The sequence below is a fragment of the Aulonocara sp. 'chitande type north' Nkhata Bay genome, linkage group LG22, assembly GCF_057382095.1.
Source record: "Aulonocara sp. 'chitande type north' Nkhata Bay isolate Kocher_YH1m ecotype deep benthic linkage group LG22, A_spYH_male_GT1.1, whole genome shotgun sequence".
Lineage (NCBI taxonomy): Eukaryota > Metazoa > Chordata > Actinopteri > Cichliformes > Cichlidae > Aulonocara > Aulonocara sp. 'chitande type north' Nkhata Bay.
In genome coordinates this window covers 8,310,936-8,337,185 of record NC_141364.1, presented here as the reverse complement: position 1 = coordinate 8,337,185, position 26,250 = coordinate 8,310,936, and the positions used below count along the sequence as shown (strand labels likewise).

General features: G+C 42.1%; 3 protein-coding genes across 4 annotated transcripts; 1 reads left to right on the top strand and 2 right to left on the bottom strand.

The window, feature by feature from the left end:
- The first annotated feature begins 4,320 nt into the window (after positions 1–4,320).
- Positions 4,321–17,113, top strand: bmp8a (bone morphogenetic protein 8a). Its single transcript, XM_086280321.1, has 7 exons — positions 4,321–5,683; positions 12,868–13,060; positions 13,713–13,861; positions 14,341–14,520; positions 14,641–14,717; positions 14,888–14,998; positions 16,245–17,113. The coding sequence occupies exons 1-7, from the start codon at positions 5,185–5,187 to the stop codon at positions 16,392–16,394; spliced, it is 1,359 nt and encodes a 452-aa protein (XP_086136447.1). The 5' UTR covers positions 4,321–5,184; the 3' UTR covers positions 16,395–17,113.
- A 1,019-nt stretch (positions 17,114–18,132) lies between these two features.
- Positions 18,133–22,503, bottom strand: LOC147303434 (transcriptional regulator ZNF706). 2 transcript variants are annotated; one of them, XM_086280596.1, is made up of 4 exons: positions 22,358–22,503; positions 20,855–21,005; positions 19,481–19,603; positions 18,133–19,139 (listed from the first exon to the last, which is right to left on the bottom strand). In XM_086280596.1, exons 2-3 carry the CDS (start codon positions 20,987–20,989, stop codon positions 19,508–19,510), a joined length of 231 nt encoding a protein of 76 aa, XP_086136722.1. In that variant the 5' UTR covers positions 20,990–21,005; positions 22,358–22,503; the 3' UTR covers positions 18,133–19,139; positions 19,481–19,507. The 2 variants fall into 2 exon arrangements, with proteins under 2 accessions (XP_086136722.1, XP_086136724.1); XM_086280598.1 differs by having other exon boundaries at positions 20,855–21,098; positions 22,358–22,416.
- A 1,411-nt stretch (positions 22,504–23,914) lies between these two features.
- On the bottom strand, positions 23,915–25,475 carry LOC147303433 (dromaiocalcin-2-like). Its single transcript, XM_086280969.1, has 4 exons — positions 24,730–25,475; positions 24,449–24,580; positions 24,178–24,280; positions 23,915–24,087 (listed from the first exon to the last, which is right to left on the bottom strand). The coding sequence occupies exons 1-4, from the start codon at positions 24,886–24,888 to the stop codon at positions 24,011–24,013; spliced, it is 471 nt and encodes a 156-aa protein (XP_086137095.1). The 5' UTR covers positions 24,889–25,475; the 3' UTR covers positions 23,915–24,010.
- Positions 25,476–26,250: the final 775 nt, after the last annotated feature.

Sequence of the window (26,250 nt, the reverse complement as noted above, 5' to 3'; positions counted from 1 at the left end):
ATCTCGGTGTAAGAGATGAAGTTTATGAAAACTAATGAATTTACAATAAGGAAGAAGAAGAAGACATCATAAGGTGATTTTTATTTATTTATTGTCTCTCTGAGGGGGGAGGGATTGGGAGACGAGTCCACCACCTTTTGATGCTGTGCTACTCTGTGTGATAAGAACATGGAGGGAGGGGAGGGGGTGTTACTATGAGTCACTTGTGTAAAATTAAAACAACAAAAAAAAACTAAAATTATAAACAATTTTTTTGTTCTGTTTTTGTATTAAAATTATGCTTGCAGTAAAACCTCGTCTTTTGCGTCTGTGTATGTAAGAGCAGCTGAGTTTGATGTGTGAATGTGACCCGAAGCACCCACAACTTATTAGTTATTATTAATATAAGCAAGAGGTCACCGGTCCCAACAACTCCAACCTGAACTGAAGCCCTGATTTATGCACCAGGTCAGGGGCATCAAACATGCATCAGCAGATGACTTTGCTGTAAATTTCAGACTTTGCAATCATAAATCATAGAAAATTCTCAGTGCTCTGCTGTTCTGTGTGTTCTAATGCATGAACTACACAAAACCCCTTTAAAGGTGTTTCCTGATCTCTACGAGGTATTTAATCTTATCCAAAGTCCTAGAAGCAACACTAATATGTGTGTGTTCACTTATTTAAAGCATTAAACATCTAAAGTAACTTTAATTTTAATGATCATCCGTACATAAAGGTTTCACGTTTATGATCACTGGACGAACCTGATTTAAAAGCTGCCCCAAGATAAGGTTTTAGTTGGAGGTTATTCTGCTAGCACCAAATCTGCCCCACTGCACAACTGAGCTGGGATGTTTGAGTGCCAGGACTCTCTCATAGCTCTGGTCATAAAGAAATAAGAGCCATACTGTTGTTAAGGGCAAGAGTACTCTGATCATTTGATCTGTAAACGGGCAGTTTATTAAATCTGCTCCCAAAATACCTCTTTACACTACAACAGGGGTCTTAAACTTGTGGCCCAGGGGCCACTTGCGGCCCACCTCACCCCTACTTGCGGCCCTTATATTGACCTGAAGAAATGTAATACAATTTGGCCCCAGAAGTAACTTTTTTGTCAGGGAGGATTTGTGTATTGTTGAGTGCAATGTTAAAATAAAGTCTTTAAAAGTAAAAAATGATTTAATATGAAGGCAACATGAGCAGAGAGCACAAACGTGTTGAGGGATTGGCCGTGTTAGTTCAGTGAGAGAGTCCAAAACTAACGTGCACACTTATGTCTGCATTTTTGTTTTGTTAAATACAAACAAATTTATAGCAGAAGTGCTGCCACGTGTCTGGCCAGAAAGAGTAGCCATTGATTTATTTAGTAGTTCAATGAAAAGCTTCAGTTCAGTAAGAGGTGAGAGAAAAAATGTGTTCACGTTTGCAGTTTTGTCTTGTTACACAATATTTGAAAAATTAACAAAACAAAACACTAGATTTTTGGAAATATTTGTGGGAGTTTTCTTGTTTGTTTGGGGTCTTTTTGTACTGCATGAACAATGAGGTGACCGTGCCAGCAGTGGCTCACAGCTCATTGAAGTTTGAGACCCCTGCACTGCAAGAATGGAAGCCGTGTGGCTTTTATGCATGGCTTTAACTAGCCCCGCCCACCTAAATTCAAACTCCCAAAGACCAGAGAGTCAGATACTCCTGCACTGAATGACTGACCATTTAAAAAAATAATAACTGCACTCGATAAATGGATAATATTTCTTCATTTACATGATATTAAAAATGAAAGTCTGCTGATTTTGTGAGATGGGTAGCATCACTTGGTCAGTTAGGGGTATTTTTGTGAGTACATTGACTTTTTTTTTCAGGTCTTAAAGTGATGTTTCCAGCTTGTTTTCCTTGTTTTTTGTTATCATTAGTTTTTATTTAAGGATTTCTAGTCTAATTAATGGAAAAGGCCTTTAAGTCTCCGATTTCTCTGGTTTGCATGTGCGTGCCCACACTCACTCACTCACTCATGCAGACAGCGGCCCACAGACACCGGACATTCTTAGGTAATTACGCTGTTACAGATAAGGGCACGCCCGACTGGATCGTCTCTCCTGTACACGATGAGTCGCTAACCCCAGGGGAGGAGGTGGTGGAGTAAGTAATCTCAATAATCTGAGCTCCCTCCTCTCGGTCCTGATGTGTTTCTTGTCGTGTTCAAGCTCCCCAGTTTGTGTCGGTGTGAGACGGCGATGGAGGATTTGAAAATAACTCCGTCCTGTTTATTTGGTGGTTCCACCGGAGATGATGAGGTCTGAGTCCACCCTCTGCAGCTGTGTGTACACTCACACTCGCACTCCTCTCATTTTCTGTCCACTCTCAATCCATCTACGCCCGTCCTGCCTGCAGTCCATCTGTCATCCCAGACTGCTCCCTCTGATGACAGTCCTCGCTCTGTTCCACCACTTCTGTCTCGCAGGAATGTCATTTTTCATTTATGCTGGGTTTGTATGGTTTTGAGGGCACTCGGGCACATTTTTTTCCTCTCTCTCCTCTTTAACTCCCTGTTTGTTCTTTCACCTCCGCCTCTTCATCTCCTCTCACTCCTCTCCCCCTCCCCTTTATCTCTCCAGACGAGGCTTCCATAAAGTTGCAGATGTGAAGAGCAAAAGAAAACAAAATGGGGCAGAGCGTTAATTCCTGGCATTTGGGACTCGCCCTTTCGGCCAGGACAGAATGAACCGTGGTCACTTTGGTTTGGTCAGTGTTATTCATGCCTTTCAAAGTGACCACAAGTACCAGGCCGCTTTGAAGCAAAGAGTACACAAACACGAGCTGGCACAGGCCTGAGCCTCACTACTATATTTGAGTCACTTCTTCCCTCCAAGTCTTTTTGATTTAGAGTCGCACACATGCACACAGTGTGTTTGCATTAGGCCTGCTGCACGACAGGCTCTGTGAACTAATGAATAGCTTAACGGGAAACCTGCAGCTTCAGAAAAAAAGCAGACTTATGTTAGACGTTAATTCTGAGCCAAGATAACACATCGATGTTGGAGATTTTAGAGCTTTGAAACTGGCAACAGAGGGAAACAAACATTCATCCAACTCACAGAAGTGAACTGAAAGGATTCAAGTTGAAATAAAATGCAGTGGAAACGGAGGGTATAACAGCAAGGTTTGCCTGTAAACGTGGATTATAGGTTCATACATCTATATTTGCTGAGATCTTTTTAGAGTTCATCCTTCATGCTTTCCAGATAAACCAAGTAAACCTTTCAGAGGCTTAATCTTTTTAATTTGTGACGATGTCTCAACTTGAAGCCTTTGTGAGACACTGCCCACCCGCCATCATGAGACTTACTAAGATCATGTGGGTGTAGATGTGAGTGGCGGCTGAATCGTCCAGAAAATGATCTCAAGACAGTATGGTGGGTGTCTGATAGTCGGTGTTGTCAACCACCACCTCACTCTGTCAAACTATCTGCCTTCTTGGTCCAAACTGTGAAGATTAGCATCCTCTAACGAGTGTCCTTTCTCCTTTAGGTGCCAGGTTGGCCTTGGGTCGTGTGACTCCTAATGACTCAGAAGATTACAGGGTGGGCCAACGACCCTCAGGACCACCTCCCACGCCCTTACGATTCTCCATCAGGTTGTAAATCTCTTGGACGAGAGGTGAGACGTCTTCATGAACCACAAAGTTGTCCAGCTGCCATCATTTTAACCATTTAAGACAACCATAGCCTGGATGACTGAGAAGCTTTGATTTTATACAGTTTTTAGTTTGAGTTTGTAGAGCCGGCCTCACGTGGCCATGAGAGGAAATGCGGTTTTTGGCACTTTCATTTACAGTCATTATTCATCCGTTGTTTTTGTTGAAAAAGAGCCAAAAAAAACCCCAGAATCCATCAGTGAAAACTAAAATAGGGTATCATTTTATTCGCAGGTGTATTTAAAGTTAACTTGTTGCTAACTTCTAAAAAGGTTTATTTTTTTAAACGTTGCCTTTTTGTCTTGATATTATTATTTTACGACCTTTCCGTCAGTTTGGCATCTCTGTGCAGGGTTACATGTGTAAAGAAATGCTTCTCCCTGACTTCCTGACTTCTGACTCACCGAGCGAACAGAGATGCTTTAGCATTAAACAAGGCAGCTGGCAGCCAGACACTTAAAGCGGAGTAGCAATGAAAGGAAGCAGTCATAAGAGGACGAAAAGATAGATGGGTGGAGGTAAGGAGGAGAGAGATGAGGTCTCCCAAAGAGACCACTGGGAGGGGAGGTTGACGAGATGTAAGCAGGACAAGAGAGAAGTTTTAGGACTTGAAAGAGGAGGAGAGGCAGAGGCTGGGAGGGAAACTCCCTTCTGGTCTTGAACAACTGTTCAGGCTTCAAACACTCAGAGCGCTGCACAGCTCACGCTGAGCGAAGGACTGCAGGAGAAACCTCTCACCCCTCTCAAGGATTTACAGTCAGGAAACAATTTTTATAAAGTGGATTAAGAGAGACATCTGGCACCCCAGAGACGTGTGGGAGGCGAGCGGCCTTGAATGAATGAATAAGTGCTCACGGAAGACTGGATAAAAGTTTCCAGAAGTTATTTTTCGTCAGCAGATGGTCCTCGTGAGGTATCCCGGGTTAATCTTTGGCTCACTGCAGGTGCGAGCTTCATTTCCTTGTGCGGTGGAGAAAAAGTCGGAGCTAACCTGATGATACAGCTCTCCGGTTTCACTCCAATTTCTGCAGCACCTGCTCATCACTGAAATTGCTTTCCATCCTGCAAGTTTACAACTTCAAAGCCTCGAGCAATCTTCCATAGGGGCATTGTTTGTCTATATCCAAAACACATCTGAAAAGCTTGTAATTATGCTCTCACTCTCATTATCTCTGCTTCTCCTGCTCCACGGCTGAGAGGTGAGGGAGAAGTGGATGAGAGGAGATTAGAGAAGGTAGAAGAGGGAGGCAGGGAGGGATAAACAGGCAGTTTAAGGCTGTAAACACATCCTGTCCAGAGGCAGCTGTTTTCTAAACACATTGGGCATAAATCAAGGTTGTATTTGTCTGTGGTGACTCTGAAGCAGTCGGGGCACAAACAGGAGCGAGCAGAAGGCACTCTGTGGTGGTCAGGCTGGTCACACTGGTGGAGGTGAGAGAGGACGCGAGGAGGGAAGTGGATTATTTGTGAGGGGAAACTTTGAGAAGAATCGGGGGCAGACTACAGTCATGGCCTCGGCCGTCTCTTACAGCCTCTCCTGCCTTTTCACCAAGATGACACGGACGCACACGGGGAGCGCCAGATCCACGTCCGCCATCCACCCCTGGACCCTGCTCCTCCTCTCCCTGCTGCTCCTGCTCTCCCTCTCGCTGTGGAGCCAGCAGGCCGAGGCCGTGGTCCCCTCCAGCTTCCGGAAGCTTAGTGGACGAGAGAAGAAGGAGATGCAGAAGGAGATCCTGACCATCCTGGGTCTCCCGGGGAGACCAAGACCCCATCCTCCGCTGCGACCGCCATCCTCTGCGCCGCTCTTCATGCTGGACCTGTACCACGCCATGTCGGTTGATGAGGATGAAGGCAATGAGATTATTGCAAGTACACCTTTCAAGGGGTCATCTAAAGGGACTCCTCAGGTCAACCGCGGGGCCCTGCCGACCCTCAGCACGCACACACCGCCGCTGGGGACGGTAGTCAGCGAGGCTGACACGGTGATGAGTTTCGTCAACCTGGGTGAGTCATAAAACTGTTAAAGGTACTTGTTTTCCTAAAACTAAGGCAATCAACACAATGACTTTATGTCCAAAACATCAGCGACTGGGTGAAGCGTTACCAGGTGTAGCTTTTCTTTTGTGTAATACCAATTTGTACCACAAGATGGTGCAGTGAATCAGCGTCACCTTTATATAACATGTAAGTCAATGAGAAATTGCACAATGGCAGCCTGGTGTGATGTAAAACCTGAGGGAAAATTGTGTAAAATGCTGCCCCCTGGTGGTAAACATTTTAGTTAAATTCTGCAGCGAGTACTTACAAAATGTACCTTTAATCGTTTAATATAACCGTAGCTGATATATAAAATATGCACCTAACGTCCAGGTCTGGAAGTGTCTTTGACTGGCATTCTTTCATATGCCCAGCAGGGGGCGACTCCTCTGCTTACTGTAGAAGTCTATAGATAAACAGCCCTACTTTTCACCTGATTTCTGACTTCAAGAAACATTTTCCTGATGATTTAATGTTCTCAGTTTCTAATTTGAAGTCCTACTTAATACAACGCGATGTTCACTTTGTAAATTATGGTCCTCATTAGAATCAAAAAGGCCAGTAGAACTGGCTTTATGAAACGGTCAGGTAAATGTTTGTGAAAGCAAGACTTGCGAGACATTTAAAACCAGGAAATGTCATTCTCAGCAGGTACTGATGTTTCTTGACCCCGGTGAAAGCCACGAGTGTTTCTGGAGCTTCAGCCTCTTTAGATATTTACAGGAAAAATGTAACTGATAGATGTGCCAGTTTTCTGAAGTTGTCTTTCTGTTTTGTTTGTCTTCATATTTCTCCCATGTCAAAGAAACAAAGAAATTTCAAGAAAAATAACTGAATCATTTTAAAGTCTTCATCGCAGTAACTGTGATCGAATTACCAACAAAACCAATGGCAGTGTTTTGCTGATATGTTGGTGCATCTCTAGGTTTGAGTTTCGTTTTATTATAGCCATTAAACAAACAAGATCTAAAGTGTTAATTGGTAATAATTAGGGTCACAGTTGGCATCAAGTAGATTTTATTACCTTGAAACTGAACCAGCCCAGATGTTTCCCCCTCCAGTTTTCATTCTCTAACATCTGTAGGTAAAGCTGTGGCATCGGTCTTCTCATCTGGCATCACTAAACGGTCTAAGCTTTGGACTGCTCCTTATAGCTTAAAGAGAGGAACGCTGTTTATCATCAGGTTTGAATGACAGGACAGTTTTTGCCTTTTTGTGGTTTGGCTACAAAACGCAAACTCAGAGGAATGAAATTACACAGTGTGTGAGCTTGATGACTCTGACAGTGCCATAATTTTTAGTCTCATGTAGTTTCCTCTAACTCTCCCCCCAGCAGAGCGGATTAAACCCGCTGTCAGTACAACAGATTTTTATTGGTAGGTTTACGTTTCAGTTCATGGTTCCTAAAATCCACCAGCCTCAGTCCCCTGCTGCTCCCCTGATATTAGATGAAGGACTTTGATGTTTAAAGTAAGAGGTGAAAATCTGTCCAAATCAGGGGCATCAAACTAATTTTAGCTCTGAGGGCACAAATAGCCCAATTTAACATTAAGTAGGGTGAAAAAACTAAACCTGGTGCATGCAAAGTGTTTGTTGATTTAAACACACACAAACTATGCAGGTGAAACGTTTGGCATTGATGATGTGAAGGAATGGTCACAAACTTCAGCTGCTCTTCTGCCTGCTGATCATCTTTGGGCTTCAGCAGGAACTCATTCATAGATCCTCACATCTCTGTTTCAGCTCGTGTCTTAGCAGATTTATGTGGACTTTTGTAAACTGCAGCCAATCAAAATTTAGGGATTGTCTGAACATGTGGTCCAGACCACCAAAACACCGTAACAACCTAAAACATCTCCAGTCTGTTTCCCTTTGGTGTAAAGAAATACATCCTGAACCATCTGTTCAGAATGAAACAGCCTGAAATGTCTGTTTCTCCACACTCAGTCGAAATCACACAGAAACATTATTATGGAAGTCAAACACCTCACCACAGTTCCTTTGCAGATCTGTCAGCTATAAAGGCCTGCCATACTTTGAGTATTTATCTGTAAGACAGCTTTGACATGACAGAAACGGACTATGAGCCACTAAGAAGTATATTTTAAGTAAACCTCTCTTCATATAAAACTTTTCAACCACCCAGTGGGCTGAATTAAACCCTTTATTGGCTGCTTCTTATCCACACTCTGAAGCAGATCCACGTATTTAATGTCCTTTGTTTAGATCATTTTACTCAGCTTTCATTAATAATGGCTGCATGGATTAACTGGGCATAATCTTCAATACGTTCAAGCAGGAAGTTAGTAATTATCATTAAAATATAGTGTTAACTGTAGTTGCATATGAAATTAAGTTTATTGTTATTTTTAGTTTAGTTCAGACATTTTGCTGGGTTGAGCCTTAATTCAGTTCAATTCAGTTTTATTTATGCAGCACCAAATCACAACAACAGTCATCTCAAGGCGCTTTATATTGTAAGGTAGACCCTACAATAATACATACAGAGAGAAACCCAACAATCATTTGAGCCCCTATCAGCAAGCACTTTGGCGACAGTGGGGAGAAAAAACTCCCGGTTAACAGGAAGAAACTTGGGGTGAGAGAAGGAAGACAGGATAAAAGACATGCTGTGGAAGAGAGCATGTCTTAAACCTGCATTTTTTTCTAATGGACAGCAGGGGGCGACTCCCCTTGTTGCTGAAGACTGGGTTGTAAAACCACCGTGCTTCTGGCTTTATTTATGACCCCAGTAAACACTTTCCTGATACGTTTATGGTCAAGATCATTAAATTAAAGTCTCATCGAATATTACATGATGTCAATTTGGTAAATTATGTCCCCTTTACAATAAAAAAGGTCAATAAAGCAGGTTTGCAGCTGTTTACAGTGTGATTGAAAAGTCACTGCACTCTCTCTCTCTCTCATGATGTCGTTTTTAAAAACAGATGCTCACACTCATTATGCCCATCTTTTAATTATGGTGAGAAATGTTGGTTAGCGTGAACTCGATGGAGGTCAATTAATAGGGGACAAAAACAGAGCATCACCAAGAAAGTGTTCATGTAAACTACATGAGTTCATGTAGTTTACCATCACCAACAAAGGTTCTAAGCAACTATATTATTTAAGAAGCAAGCAAACAAAAACATTTTTATAGATTTTATGGGAATAAATGATACTATGTGGTTAAAAAAATACTAATGCAGTTTGGTTAAATGTTGCAACACGACCAGCATGAGGAAGATTGTGTTTATATTGTACTATATGTTAACTGACATGGCCCTGACAGTGACCACCCAGCATGTACACACTAAACTGACCCTAAACATGTTTATACAGTTCAGAGAAAGGAAAGTGAAGCTGAACAGAAATGAAAAACTGATTTGGAATTTTCAGTGTTTTCTAACATTTTGCAGCCCAAACAAAAAACTAATCCATTAAGAAAATTCATAACATTTAATACCGAAAACAATATACTGCTGAAAGTTGCCTCTTGGCCTCCGTGTGTGGATGTTTATGCGTCCACCAACACGACAGCGCAGCCCCGCTGATGCCTATCTGTCCGAGCCTGAACATTAAACATCCTCTTCCCGATGGTTTCCTTCCTCCTGCTCGATGGTGATCTGCACCCAGTTCACCGTGGGAAACGTCACCCCCTCTCTGCTCGGGGTCTCTAATGAACTGCCTCAAATGAGAGGTTTGCTTTTTCAGAAACAAAACATAAATCTGCTCTGCTACGGAAAAGAAAAAGCACCCTGAAATTTATCAGTCGGCGCTGCAGAAGCATAGCGTGTCATCTCCCAAAGCAGCACGATTTCGTAAACAGAGGTGACTCATATCTTTAATAATCACCTACAGCTCAGGACAGAGTTTCCTTTGGAGAAAACCTTTAAAACTTCACTGAACGTACTTAAAAGGGCGGCTAAAACACATCAGGCGAACAGAGAACATTCGAGATATCGTGCAGGAAATAAAGACCTCAGGCTGAGTGTGTGAACTTTCACACAACAAAAAGACGAAGCATCCAACCACACACCAAATATATTTAGCAGCTCCTCGAATAACTAATCGAATCAGTGCGTGTGGTTCGTGTAAGCTGAATGAAACAGGCGAGCGTGTGTGTGTCTGTGCATATGTAATGGGAAGACACAGCTGGTTAGAATTAAAGGCCCACTGACACACAAAAAAAGCCAACGGTCTGAATTGAGATGAAAATACTGCTGTGGAGGGAGCGACACTAAAAATACCAGGCAGGGCTGCAATTAGTGGTGTGTGTGCGGAGCAGCTGCTGCGGTTCAGAGCACTAAGTGTCTCTAATTACTGCTGCAGTGTGTGTGTGTGTGTGTGTGTGTGTGTGTGTGTGTGTGTGCTGATATGCGCACGCCCAACCCATGAGGGGTGTCCTCTGCTGAGTATCTCTATTTAACATGCTCTGTGTGCGTGTGTGTGTGTAGACCAAACCCCAAACACACACACACACACACACACACACACACACACACACACTCGCTGTGCTGATGTATGAGGGCGTGTGTTCACTTGCTCACCTCTGCGTTTACAGATTCAGGCCTCAGTTGCATTTTCCACCTCGTGTCATGTTTCGGGTTTCCTCCTGTGAGTCACGATCAAACCCTGAAGGACTTTTCATGCTCGCATGTTCTCAGCAGCTCCTGATGTGCCCTTCAGCAGGGCACCTCAGCTGAACCCTCAAGTCACCAAGTGTGGTCATTTATAGCTACCATTATAGTTTATACAGTAAATCTCGTAATGGCTCCGTTTGTGTTTGTAAAGCCAAACAGTCAAATGTTACCAGTAGATCTTCTGATCAGGGTTTACTGTCCATCCCCAAATCTAAACTAAAAGTGAGTCTTTGCAACTTAATCTGTGAGTTTTAAAAACTGGCATTTTCCCCCAATATATGTAAAAATGTAATTTATTGGAATCTGATCAAATGAATTGTACTTGATTGGTAAATTTTCATTTTATACAAGTTTGAATAAATAAACATTTCATTTTATAAATCAGTTGCATTTTACTCAATCGTTGCTTTGTGATTATTGATCATTTTATGAGTGAAGTAAACTGATAAATTCAAGAAACATTTTTATGATTTAAAAAATATGACAAAAATCATAACAACGGTCATAAATGTCGGCACTAGGCGATCCCGGGAGCATGTACTTGGATAAATACTTTGATTTTGTGCTGAGAAAGTGCAGAACAGGTGTGCATGTGAGGACTTGCATGAAGAAATAAAGCTAACGCATTTCATAGAGAAAAACTGCTATGCTTTAAAAGGACTTCACACAGCAAAGCAACCAGGAAAAAACTGTAAGTTCGAATCTTCCTGGTTTGAAGCTGTTAAACTCGCTGATCGCCGTCAGTTACAAAATCACCGACAGGTGAAGTAACATAAATAATCTAATTTCAGAACAACGCTGTGCTGCAAAGCCCAGGATCATGGCACACTGTTGCAGATCGAATGAATCTTAAAAAGCCAAATGAATACAAACAAAATAAAACTAAAGATTAAAAAATAAAGTAAATAAAAGTCATGTCAGGGAAGATGGAGGGAGAAGTTGAACTTTCAGGGGGAGGAAAAGCTCTTAAAGGGTGTGTTTCCGAGCAAAGTTTTAACCAGTATTTATTCGACCTGACTGGTTCTAGTTAACTTAGATCACTCTCAGGGTGGCTGCAGACTCTCGGGGCCTGCTTCTAGAAAGACTTTGTCCAATTAAAGAACTCAACAAAGGCTTTTTGAGTATCCACAAGATACATCAGACCGAGTTTTAATTACTGTCCTAGCTCACAAACGAAAGTGCTCAAAAGATATGATGACCTCAGATTAATGTTGAGGATGACCGGTGTTTACTGTATTCAAACTACAGTAAACAACATTATCCTGTAATTATTTGTCTTTTTTCTGTATTTTCCAGTGTTTATATGATTTTGAAGCGCTTGTTCCTCGCTAGAAGAATAAATGACAGAACCGAACAGCTTATTTATTTAATACTATGAAGGAAAAAATAGTTGAAACCTTTAAGAAGAATGTGTTTACGACGTGCAGCCTGTAGTGCAGGCCACAAAAGGTGGGAGCAGTCACCTGATTTGTAATTGACAGTCCCTGGATGACCCTCCTTTATCACGGAATCACCATTGGCAACTGAGCCGATGAGTCATCGGGTCACGGCGAGACGGAGCTGCAGGCAGCGCTGTCGCCCCCTGGTGGGCAATAAAAGAATGCAATTTTAAAACTGCGACCTTACGAACAGAAACACGTCGGTCTTTTATACATTTGGGGGAAATGTTTGCTTGAGTTCTGCTTCTCGGGTGCAGTTAGTTGGTATGATTTTTCTGTGTGAAGGATATAATAGTTATTTGTTTTATTTTTTTGCACTTTACAGTAGTTTAAATTGTCTTTTACATTTTGCAGCTACAGCAGTAAATTATCATTAATAAAAATAATGAGGAATAAATTGTAATGATCACCTTTCTGTCTGATCTTTTACTTGTGTTACAAAGATGTGAATAGTTCTTTCATCACTGTTTCCCTCTGTCCTTTTCTCTGACTCATTTCCTGATGAGCTCACTGCTGCTCCTCTTCTTCACTTTTGTTGCTCCTTTATGCTCCACAGTTACACACATTTTCTCCTCTTTCATCTGCTGTTAACTAAAACTCCTCAGACAAACCGTTCAGATCTGGTTGGATGAAACCATTTTCCCCCAGTTCTTTGCACAACAGGAACAGTTTGTAATCTGATGTTGGCACCGACAGCGACTGGTGTTGGTCCAAAAACCTTCACCTGGTAGCTTTTTTTCCCCTTGTTTGAGTTTTTTTTGTTTTTGTTTATCGCATTATTTAGTTTATCCTTTTTTTCTTTGATTGTTTGCTTTATTCTGGTGTTCTGAAAGAAACTGCCCTCATTTACAAACTTGTATGAATGTGCAGGACCAGCATGCACTGACCAGGAATGATGCTTGAGCATCTGTGCCTCCATCTTCCAGAATGTATGCTTGAAATACTTCAGCATTACTGTCAAATCATCTAAATGTTTACAATCTAACTCTATTTAAAGTTCTCAAACAAATCTGTTCCTTCTGAAAAGCCATGCTGATGAATCTCCCCTATTCTTTCTTTCCGTGTGCAGTGGAGCAGGAGCGTGACCTCCTGCAGCCTCGTCCCTACTGGAAGGAGTTTCGTTTTGACCTCACCCCTCTCCCCAAGGGTGAGACGGTGACTGCGGCAGAGTTTCGTATCTATAAGACGCTGACGGTGGGTCAGAGGGCAAACCGAACGCTGCACATCTCCGTCTACGAGATCAAACGAGAGAATAGACAGAGGTTTCCTCTCACTTTTATGTCTTTCTTCCTTTACGGTAGTTCTCCTTCTCAGTCTTGGTCTCAGTTACTTGATTTTAGTCCCACACGGCCAGCTTTAGGCCTTCTGACGCTTTAGCCTGTCTTTAGCGTCTTTATGTTGTTTTAAATTTATGGGTATAAGCCTATAAACACCCCCCCCCCCCTGTGCCTCAGCCCTACTTTGTTTTTACACTAACTGGTTCAAACACAAAGCTAGACCGATAACCTTATATGAAATCAGCAGGTCAAATCAGATCAAAGCAACACTGAAAACACAGATTCAGAGATCGCGAGCCTGGCTGCAGTCTGTGAAAATAAGACCATCTGAAGTCTTGTTTATAACAGCCGTAAAGGACGTCATCTGTCAAACTGATAAATACAGGCTGACTCGAGTGTTTACGATTGTCTAGACTGATAAAGTTTACTTGCGTGTGCTGGAGAAAAACACCAGAGCTGGAAGAAGCATTCAGATCCTAACCTTGCAGAGATTTTTACGTAAAGTGTAAAACAACTAAAAGATCAAAAGACCTTTGACCATATAGTTAATTTTGGTGATTGTATGCTCAATCAAAATATGTGAAACCACCAAGCTGTTCTTCTAAATTCTAAATTTCTATACGTCCTCTTCCTGCAGAGAGCCAGAGCTGGTGCTGTTGGACATGCAGTCGGTACCTGCAGGGCAGGAGGGCTGGCTGGCTTTTGACGTCACCTCAGCCTCCAACCACTGGCTCGTCCACCCCCGCAGCAACATGGGCATACGTCTCTACGTAGAGACAGAAGAAGGTGGGTCCGCCTCTGGGCCCAACACCGATGCTCATTTCTATCAGTGCCATTAGATCCATTAATTCGCCTTATATGGTTGTAACCTCCAACTATCTCCTGCTTTCCTGCCCTGTGGTTTTAATCAGTGGAAAATACTTAAACAGGTCATGTTACTTTCATTTCCAGCTCCATATCTTCACCCTTGGACTCCTCAAGTGTAGCTTTGCATGAGTCAGTTCAAAATAATCCGTATTTATCTTATACTGGGCTTGGTGAGTAGGGAGTATTTTGACCATATCACAATTATTATGTATATTTTCCAACTCCAAGCTGTAAAAACTTAAACGCTTATTGGACTTAAGCAGATCAGGTGATGTGTATTTATGTAATGAGGGAGGGTGTGGCCTCAGGAGGTCAACACCCTGTATCAAGGTCTCCATAATTATTAGCCAGCTTCTTTACCTTTATATGTTTTATATAACGAGACACTTTTCTTTCAGACCGCTCCTTGGCTGGAGGGTGGATTGGGTTGGTGGGTCGGAGGGGCCCTCGCTCCAAGCAGCCTTTCATGGTCACCTTCTTCAGGGAGAACCAGGTCCCGTGTCGGCCGCCGCGAGCCGTTAAACCTCATCCCCGCAGGAAGAAACCCAAATACGACCTCCCAGTCCCCAACTTCAAAGGTCAGGCTCCGGCCAATCACACGCTGGGATTACAGGCCTTACTGATGACCGTGTTGAAACCTTTAACTCGTTGTTTTATCGTGCAAATAATTTTCACCTTTTTTTCTGTTGTTCCTTCAGAACGTAATTCTGAAAACAGAGGTCAGCCCTGTAAAAAGCACGAACTCTACGTCAGCTTCAGCGATCTGGGCTGGAAGGTCAGTCCAGTACTCGTTATGTTAATCATCTGTTTACTAGTGACCTATAAAAGTTAAATCATCTTTGATATAACGTCTCATGTGTCGCTCTCATACGTGACATTTCTTTATAGATTAGATAAAACTTGTAGCTTCTGTATCATAAACTATAATTGTGTCTTTGTGCTCAGGACTGGGTTTTGGCTCCTACTGGATACTCGGCGTACTACTGTGATGGAGAGTGCTTTTATCCTCTGGGCGCCTGCATGAACGCCACCAACCACGCCCTCATCCAGCAAGTGGTCAGTACACACGAGTCAATCACATCCTGACCTCGGCCATGTCAGAATACAGATACAGATAAAATAAACACCGTGAAGCTTGTTACCTTTCCCCGCGGGCCCCTCGTGTAGTAATCTCAGTCAATTTGTTGCTCCTGTTGGCTTGATGTGTGTCATGGTGATGTGTGTACGCACTACTCGACCAACAAAAACAACATTGTGCATTTTTAACACGTTTCCAAAAAATGAGGTCAGCTGACCACCTGAGTATCATGAGCAACCATGTTTATTCCATCAGTGGATTTTTGCTTCCCTGACGGAATCATTGAGGAACATTTCAAACACATATTGGCCATCACAGAGCCAGACCTTAACCCCACTGAGGCGACTGATGGTTCAGTCCCAGCTCCTGCATCCGAATGTGCCACTGGGTAAACTCCTGAACACTACTGAGTACCGCTGATGCATACATCTGGGTTTGCGCAGGTGTGGATTTGTGGCCTCTACTTTTGTGCCTATGATATATTATCATTGCGCCTCTGCAGTCTCTTACTGCATTCTTTTAGAGCTGAACTACTTTTTCAGGTCATTCTTTTTTATGTGGGATTTCAGATCTGAAGTGTTTTTATTTTAACAAACATTGCAGAAACTTTACAGAAAGATCTGCACTTGTAGCTGGTTTGTGAATTTACACACTGTAATAAATGTGGTGAAGGAGGCATGTGGCTGTTTTTCTTTAGTTGTGGGTAATTGTTGCGCTGCAGGAAGGAAAATCACAAATGTTCTGGTCATTAATTACATCCAAATTGTTTTTTATATGATCACTCAGTGTTTGGACAAATTTGGAGTGTATGAAATGGATCTTTTCAGTTAGGAGCATTTCCTTTTATTTTATTAATTTAACTGAAATAACAAAAGAAACACGAACTGATTCAGTAAGAGGACCAGATGTTACAATCTCTGATAATTCATTGCTTCAAATGGAGAAAGGCTCGAGGGATGGGTACCATGAAGAAAGGGTAATATTGTGAGTCTGTATGGTTGCCACACTGACCAGCTTCTCTTGCAGAACAGATCTGGGTCTCAGTTGGACAGCTTGGTAAAATAAAAGTCCTTAAAACTTGCCAACAGACTCTAACTCCTGTAAACACCTGATTACAACATACCTAAATATTATAATAGACTTTACTTTTGTCCCTTCTCTGTTACATATCTAAAACATACTTTAGTATAACAGCATTAACTGTATTTCACTCTGCTCTGGCAGGTTCACATCCTGAAGCCTGACGAGGTCCCCAAAGCGTGCTGCGCCCCCACGAAGCTCAGCCCAATCTCCGTCCTGTTCTACGACGACAACAACAACGTCATCCTCAAAAAGCATCGCAACATGGTGGTCAAGACCTGCGGCTGTCTATGAGTGGCCGAGGCCCCGCTTAGAAGAAAATGTATAAAGGGTGATTTATTTTTCCAGACGCTGCAGAAACATGAACAGTTTGGATGATGATGGACCAACAAATCTCATCCAGCAGGTCTGAATGGTCCCGTTTTTCAGAGTTAAAGTTCGCAGATTTCTCCTTTGTCAGTGTTTCAGCATTTTCCGAGACTCTTTGGCTTCACAAAAACAATCGATTCGCGGCGCACGATTACATTGCAGAAATGGCATAAATGTACACATTGAACATCGCTTAGCTTCTTCAGGGAAGTTACGAGCAAATGTTTGGGCATTTCTCTTATTTTGATACATTTTCAAATTGAAAAAAGCTAATCTATCAGCATCAAACCACAGACTTTAGTTTACTACAGAAAGGTTTAAATTCTCATGAAGGCAGATGATTTTAGATGGTAGGAAATCCATCAGTGATGCCTGATAATTTTTTTTGGTTTTGTTAACTGACAGCACTACTGTTGTTATAAGAAAAATCTATATGAAGAGATTATTAAACTGTATTCAGTTAATATAAAATAAACAGTACATTTATTATCAGTTTGAGATTGAGGCGTGTAAATAATCTAATTTTATTTTTGCAAGTTTTAAGCAAATCCTAGTTATTCCACTAAAGTGAAATGCAAACATGTTGTAACCTGAGTCCAATCTGAAGCCAGCTGCTGTGAAACCAGAGTCTCAACAGGTGTGAAAGTAAAACCTGGAAATCAGCCTGACGCCTGGATGTCTCAAGTCCTTAAATGCATCTGGAGGACAGAAGAGACGAGCTTTCCACGGAGGAAGTGCCTTCACATTTATGTATAAGCAGTCCTGCACACAGCTGCAATATTCCACCCGGTGTGGAAACAGTAGGGTGTACTGGAGTATTTGCAGTAGCCACTCCCAAAGCCGAGAACATCAGTGCTCCAATCATAAATTATTTTATGGTGAAAATGTGAGGACCGGGTTCTAGACTGAACCCTGGTAAATCTGTGGAGGAACAGTGAGTGCTGCTTTTAGCAAGGCTAAATCACAACTGTGACTTACGCTGAACATGTAGCTGGTCTGGAGCACGTTATGTTTGCTCGAAAATCAAATTGGAGCTCTGCGGTTTCTCCGATTCTTTAACAATAACACAGATTTTATCCTGAAGGCATGTTTTATATAAGTAAACTGTTGAGCTGTATCTCACCAACAACCATGAGAATTTACCTGTATTTAGTTAGTGCTGCAAATGCGTAAATATATTAAGCTTAAAAAGCTGTTAAGTCTTGCTAGAATTACAGAGTCACACCTGTTATTGTCACCAGTGTCTCTCTGATCACATGACTGTCCAATTAACATTATTCAGACTAATAATTCAAACCAGAACATGTCTATTACCAGAACTCTTCTATTGTCTATAAATATCTGCATACTCATGTTAAATTAAATAGACTGCATTTATTTCAGCAGGAGCAGACCAAGACTGCTCCACACCTCGCTTTGAGTCCGGATCCAGATTAGTTGATATTTTCTAAATGGTCTTGAAATCATCGCCTCTAAAACAAAATTTCATGCAAATCCATCCCAAACTTTTAACTTAACCTCTTTATATGTTAGCTTGAAGTAGCAAGTCTGAGTTAAAGACAGTTAATAGTCACAGTCTGAGTAATACACACACAAACTAACTGTATTGATTTAAAAACAAAAACGATTCTCATGCAGAATAAAAGGCATCTGAGCAGACAGATCACATTAAATACATTTTTCAATTTATTGAAAAGGGTAAAAAAAAAAAGTTACAGTGAAAACAAATTATTTTTGCTTGCTAGTGATTTAAAGAAGACCCAAAAAGAAAATCCTTAACTCTTATCTTTTGCAGTTTCGGAACTAAATGATTTCTCTCTCAGTCCTTTGGGGCTACGTACAGCTTCTTCAAACTACAGCTGAAAGCATCGCTGAGCACAGAGCTGCGTGTTTGGTTTACAGAACAACTCCTGCTTTAACTGAGGCGGGACAAAGATGGGGGGTGTTATTGCCAAGAAGGATGACACTGAGAAGTCCAAGTGGAAGAGATTTGAAAAAGAGTGCGTTATAGACTTGCTGTGTGGTTAACGTGAGGTACTGTTGTAAGGTGTTACCGAGTGTGGACACCTGTGGAGCAGCAGCAGCATGGAGGAGGCAAAGCCGTGGAGTCCGACCATACAGACAGGAAGTTAAAGGAAACGTTTAGTCGCCTTAAGGAGCCGATTTTGGGATTTTTTTTTGGGGAGAGAAAGAAAAATCAGAGCTGAAGAGTTGACCCGACAGCAGAGCCACGTCCATGTGGGAGTGAAGTGAATGTGCCGTCGCCTCATTGGACGACACCGTTTCAATAGAACCGGCTGTCAGGTAGACACACATTCAGAAATTTTATTTTACATCCTATTGAAGCTTTTCCAGATCCCCGTCATTAGTCACAATTTTGATTCAGTGTAAGCAGACAGATAATCTTGCTGGTTCTGCTTCCCCCCCCCTCCCCAACTTGGGATAACAAGGTAGTTGTACACAATAAATATAAAATTGGGCTGCTGGTGTACGCCTGCCCCATCATTACTGTTTTCTCTTACACAAACATGTACGTACACAGCACATACACACATCCGCCCCGTCCCGCCTTCCCAACCCGATGTCCGTGAATTCTGAGAGGTCCCAGCGTTCGTCGCCAACGTCCTTCAGGTGCCGCGAGTCGATGTTTAATCCGTAGTCATTGTGTATCTGTAAGCAACAGTTTGTGGGGTCATGTTTACAGTTTAAACACAGTTTCCTCATGTTTGCTGTGTAGTTTCACTCCAATATTAATTTAAACAGAATCAAGAAAGTTCTCAATCTGCTTTCGGTTCCAACTGGAGTGTCCCGTCAACTCACAGCCGGTCTCCAAAGCAGAAACGAGGACTACCGACGCCAGCTGCAGTCCGAGGAGGACTTGTAGTGCATCCAACATCATACAACACAAATCTGACCAGTAAGCAACCTGGCAGAGCAAATTCTGGTCTAAATTTGAAACCTGGAGAGTGGGAAACACTGTTTTTTTTTAAAACACTACAGGTACTACTCACCCAGATTCAGGTCCAGTCAGCAGTCCTTTATGCCTGAACATCCGCAAGCTCGGGGGGCATGGGGGACTTGGGATGTTTGCTCTCAAAGTGCTGCTTGAAGGTTTTGGGGTCGGGCATCTGTGTCTGAAAGGAGGAGGACAGTAAAAGCATGAGAAACAAAACACCAAAAAGGTCTCATTCCAACCATTAACAGGGCTTCACTTCCCCTGGCACAGCAGGTTAAGTAAGGCAACAGCAGCCTTACTTAACCCAAGTATGTTAAGCTTACTGTACTTGGATTCTGATCCAGGAAAATCTTTATCAGATAAACTATTTTCTTACGTGTTTCAGACCACTTTGTGTTTGCTGACTGGGGGCAAAGCCCTTAAAGAATACTTAACCGAAAATGCACCAACCAGCACTGTGAGTTTAACAATGTTTGAAACTATCAGCTATCATCTGACTGAGCCTCTGGGGGAAATTCAAAGTTTTGGGGTTTCCGGTGCTGATGGCAGAAAGATAGTCAAGCCTGGTTTCCTGTCTTGTGTTTCAGTGTTTACAGTTCAAACTAGGATGCAGATTTTAAAAAGCTAAGCTGACAAATTTCTACAGTTAATTTCAGCCACTGTGTTTCTCTTGCTTTCCACATAGACCATTTACCTGCAGGTAAAGCCTTCCCATGATTGGTTAACATTAGACAACAAACAGAAGCCAAAAAGCTTCCAGTACAAAAAAAAAAATCTTGTCTAAAATTCATGTAAAATCAATCCTGCTAACAAGTTATTAACATCTGAGACTGTCGCAGCTTGTAGCTACAGCCTAACAGTGGAAGATGTCAAATGACACCCTTTAAACAAAAAAAAAAAGGTGTAACATCTGGACTGATCCACCTGCTCTTTAATAATTCACATGTGCACATGAACCTGAGGAGGTAAGAAAGTTCAAACGTACCTAATCTGTGGCCATCAGCTGAATAATTACCAAAGTGGATGCAAACTACTTTCCACTTTCAATCACTTCAGACTCTGTAAGCAGAACAGCTACATTTTAAAAACCCAGCTAAATGACCTCTGACCTTTTCCATCTCTGGCCCTGGTTGCACTTAACAGAGATATTTATGTGACCATTACGATAAACTCCATGCAATTAACTTGAACCTATGACAATTACTGAAATTAGTGCATACAGACAAACCTGTCTTACATCTCTACAGTGCTGGTGAGAATCACTGCTCTAAAGAGTTTCCCTCGTCTCTCACATGCACAAACCCAGCCACATGACGTATGCAGCTGCTGACTGGTTGTTTTAACATCTTAAAATATGAAGCATCAACATTTTAAAAACAAAGGTGAAAGGCCTCTGCGAGCTTCGGCAGAAGCTGTGGCTGTTTCTTACCCGGCAGACAGGGCAGGTGTGGACCAGGGCGGCCTTGGCTGCAGTCTTCTGGTCAGCGCCCTGAGATTTCTTCTTCTCTGCTGCCTTCTTGGCGTTCTTCTGCTGGGACTGAATCTTCTGCTGCCCACGAGCCATGGCCCTCAGCTTCAACCTGCAGGAACGACCGGCAACAAGTTATAACGGCGCAAGAACCTACCTTATAGTCGTGCATTTCTTTTGCATTAAACGAAGTATCTTCAGGGATCTGAAAACCACATGTTAAGAGTTTATTTCTTCAGACAATAAAGGCTTAAAATCAAACTGATTTGGATTATTGGCACACTGAATTACTCTCTGGTGAAGGGAGCTTGACTGAAATGTTTGTGGCATAGCTGTAATACATTTGTAAAAATTTACTTTGTCAACTTTTTCCATAAAGTTCTGTATAAGTGCCAGATTTTACCTTTCAGAAATAAACATTTGTATTATATGATTACGGACTTCTTTAATTGTCAAAGTGATCCAGCAGCCACAATCTCTTCTTGAGCGGACCTTTATTATTGTGGGGTCACCAGGTGTGTTTGATCTAGCAGAGTCGGATGGTCTTCACGCCTTTGGAGCGGGAGTTGCACGTTTGATTCCCACCTAGGTTAGACCCCCCTATGCTCTCACAGCTAGAGATTGACAAGGTACAACACACGTGCTACGGCAAGGGAGAGATATCATCACCCCAAATGCGATAGAAGAAGGATCACTGAATGCGAGAGGAACTGACCGAAGCTTGAAACCGGACTATGTGACCTCACGTACCCTCAGAAGATCAACTAGATGATGTGACTGCAGTACTACGGTGTCAGTAGTAAGAAGAGTTACTGATATAATCATCGAAAATGTAGGCAGGTTAGTCGTTATAACATAAATATATTATATATCTACTCAAAAATAATCTCTCAGGTGACTTGCTGTAGCAGTGTCTGGATGCGACTGCAGATACAACTTTTCACACATTTTAAACGATTTGAATTATACAGCGATTCCAAACGCATCAACACAGATTTTATGGTCCCGGGGACCAACAACCAAACTTGATTTACTTATCACTTCAAACATAACTGCCTGGGGGGCGTTACTAAGATGGTAAAGTAAAGGCGTCAAATCATCACAACTTTCAGTCCTTTAAAGATCGTTAACAGCAGCTACCCTCGACGACCGAGGAGAGAGCCTCTAACAGGTTACTAATAACTAACTGATGCCACTGACTTTGTATTGTTTTCCTGACAAAATGTTAAATAAACAGCTGAAAACCGTCATCACCGCCAGCGGGCCTCTCCTCAGCCGGGGCCGCCTTGCTAACCCTGTTAGCTGAGCTAGCTAGGGAAGCTGATATTACACGTGATCGCGAGTTACAGAGCTGTGCGGTGTTTTTATACTAAAGACGAAGCAGTGTTGAGTACAAATCCGGATTAAAATACGCCAGAATAAATAACAGGTCCCTAACAGGAAGATTTTTTTCTGTGGTTTTACCTTCGAGATGCGGCTCTGCCTTCGCTCCTTTGTCGTTATCTCTTTTTTTTAATGTGCTAAAGGAAGCTGCGGAGGCTTTTATCTAAGCTTTGAAATGCGACGAGACCAGCAGCGCCCCCTGCTGGACCGGGGCGGAGCTTCACGTTCATCCAGAGATAATATAACTATCTAGCCCCGAACGAGTGACGTTGTGATACACCTGAGTTATTATAGTTGTGATTTTTTATTTCATTTTATGCTTGGTTTCAATCTGTAAAACAAAAGCCCACCCAATTAATGGAAGTCTTTTTCTCTTTCCTTAATGTCCTGCCTCCGATACAACTTACTCTAATTTTCACATAATTTCCTTAGGGATTATAAAGGTATTCTGATTTTTAAGCCTTTGTTTTTCCTCCTCTCTCTTTGTTGTACATGGCGCCTCTCAGTACTCCTGTCAACTTTATGCATCTTCCTGACTATCCTACTTTTTCTTTGCTGTTTTCCTTTGAAAACTTTCCTGCACTTCCTCATTACATCACCAAGTCTCCTTATTTTCTTTCCTCTGTCCAGAGGATGTTTCAAACACCTCAGAGAGTGGTTTAGAAGAGTTCTCAACATTCTCCTTTCTTGTACTTCCACCATTTAATCCTTGACTCTGTCTTCACCCACTTCTTCTTTTGGATTTCTAAAGTTGTCCGACAGACTATCATCTGATGCTGCCTAGCTACATTTTACAATCTCTATCACTTCATCCAACTTACTCCAGAATTTTTCTTTCTCTTAATTGATATCCAATCTGTGGGGCATATACACTGACATCAGCCCTTCAATTTTTTAGTTTCAAACTCCTGTCTGACTCTCTCTGTACCTCCAGAACATTACTAACATGCTCTTCCTTCAAGATTAACTCTACCCCATTTTCTTCCTATCTACAGCATGATAGAACACCTTAAATCTACTTCTAACGCTCCCAGCCTTGTTTCTCTTCCTCTTGGTCTTTTTTCACACATCTACCTTCCTTCTCCATGTCATATCATCCTGCTCTCTCTCTTAACCAGTCATAGTCTCTACATTTAAGTGTCAACAATATCACCGTTTCCACTGGCATACTATTAGCCAATAGCACAGGAGGCAGTTGTTGTTAATCAGGGCTCCATCTGGTCTGGTAGAGAAATACTGTGATTTTGGATGTTTGATTTGGGAAAGATTGTATACTGGATGCCCTTCCTGATGCAGCCTTCACCATTTAACCAGGCTTGGCACTGGGTCTAGGAGTACATTAACCATGAGGGAAGCCACAAGGCAAAGTGTTATTGGGTGTGTTGTTTAGATCATATCATGTCCTTCTGTTTATCCTGATGTAAAGACCCTGCTGTATGCTGATGACACTGATCTATACCGGGGGTACCATGAGAGAAGACCTCATCAAACAGTCGACATTTTATGAAAATAAAAAGCAGACCCGATTCATATATGAGACTGTATCAACCCTGCTTTGTACCCATGACATTCATATACGTATTATGCTGATGTATCCCGGGGCAATGCACGAAGAGAAATAAATAAATAAATAAAACAGAACTGAGCTATGATTGAAGAGAAACCACTTTTATTTTGCAAATAAGGAAAGGAATTTTAGATTTTGGTTTCATGTGATTGATTGCAGGTAAGTGCTTAACACAGCCCTGGTCTAAATGCACAAATGAAAGGAAGCCTCTCTTCACAACCAGGACGTTTCGGTGTGGGGTAATCTGATAAGAAAACAAGAAGAGTGACCATTCTGCTTTATATTTCAAAATACATACATGCATTTCTGTAGTCACTTGATTTAGTCACGTTACCTGAACCTATTGTGAGGCAATGTCCCAATTTATTCCAGTCATTTAGCAAGTAACGGGGAAATGGCATGGATACTGAACCATCACTCCATAGCCAATCTCCAAACTGTAAAAAACAAAAACGACAAGCAGCGTCAAGCAATGTAAGAAGAATTCAGCTGTAAAAATAAAATCATAACAACAGTCACGGCACGCATTTACAACAAGCAGGGAGACATTCATTCTTTAGCATAAATGTTCTGCTGTAATAACAATTAATTGCATTTTACATTACCCTGACAGCATCAAAGGCGCCAATCCACGCCGGACCATTGTATCCCATTTCTTCCATGAACTTTATTACGAAATCATACTCATCCCATTCATGGATGGAGGCGAGGTTGGCACCAAACGACCAACAATATTTCTGCAAAAGCAGACACATCACAGGCAAACACAGTGCCTCAGACCTCAATGGTAACTGCACGCTTAAGTTACTTTTATAAATAATAAAAATAATGGATTTCTGAGTAATTTCTAAAGGTCTTCAGTAGAATTATGATGTAACACGGTTACCTCGGCATCTATCCAAGCCAGGGGGATATTAAAGAAGCCGAAGCATCGCTCAGGAAACTCAGAGGGACACTTCCCTCCATGTTGGTTTGGAGGCTCAGCGAATCCCTCTTTCCCTACAGCCGTCCTTCCTGCTTTTTGCAGCGGCTGCCCTCTCTTCATCTCTGGTTAAAAAATAGTTAATGAACTACATCCTGAATTGACCAGAGATGAAGAAGTTCGAAATTGGGAAAAGTGCTGGTATTCCATAGACAATAGACTTAATTCAGAGAGTTTCTCTACATTTTATAATTTATATAAGTTATAATTTCTTTTTTATATATAATGAAAAAAAATTACACAATTGCCATGCAGGCGAGTCTTTATCCTCCACGCTCACGTCCTCTACCAGAGGCCTAGGAGCTTGAGGTTTTTGCTGTTCCTAGTGCCGCACTGTTTGCTGTTCCTGTTAGAGATCTTGGATGACATTCCTGTGATCTGCCGGAGTCGCTCGCTCAGTTTGGGGGTCACTGACCGAGGGCTTTGATTACCACGGTGACCACTGTTGCCTTCACCCTTCACATCTTCTCCAGCTACTTTCTCAGCTCTTGGTATTTCTCAAGGTTCTCGTGCTCCTTCTTCTTGATATTGCTAGCACTTTGTATAGCTACATCTAACACCACAGCCATCTTCCTCTGGTTGTTCACCACTACTGAGCCCAGTTGGTTAGCCATCATCAGAGTTTGTCCGCCTGTATCTGGAAGCATGTAATCTTGCTAGCTTCTTGCACCCTGCTGTTATGTGCTGGGTTGCTCAGGGGCTTCTTTACACAGCTGGAGCTTGTTCCTGTGCTACCAAACCAAAGTCCAGCTTGCTGTAGGTTAAGCCCCCCCAAAGCCTACCTCGGTACATGAATGGCAGATATATAACTGAAGTTGCCTGGACTAGCAAGACTCACGTCAGGTGTTGAGGCTACTGGTACAAGGCTATGGCATAAGTGCACAGGGGATGAGAATAGGGAAAAGTTGGAGTCCTACTACATAACAATATACAGGAACATCTGTGCTGAGTATGGCCTAAATGTCCCAAAGAGATACACCCCCCTAAGGTGGTTGAGAATGATCCTGTGGGACAAACTGGTTATGGCTAATTAAATGGACATTGTAGTGGTGGACAAGCAGAGCAAGAAGGCCGTAGTGATAGCAACATTAGGAAGAAGGAACATGAGAAGCTTGAGAAATACCTGAGAGAGCTGGTGCAGAAGATCTGCTCCTCGTAGTAATCAGAGCATTTGGTGCAGTGACCCCCAAACTCAGAATGATATCTGAGATTTCTGTATAGAAGAGGAAAGTCTTAGGAGCATTTAAGTGATTAAAACCCTCTGCTACTTAACTGACAAGATCAATATTTGTGAAGCTTAACAGACTTGATGCTGAACTGTGACTAGAAAGTGTTCCTTTCATTTTCCCTCTTGGGTGCCCCCCCCCCCCAACTGTGTGTTTGTGGCCCTACAGGCCACAGTAGGTCTTTAAGCAAGGAACTAAA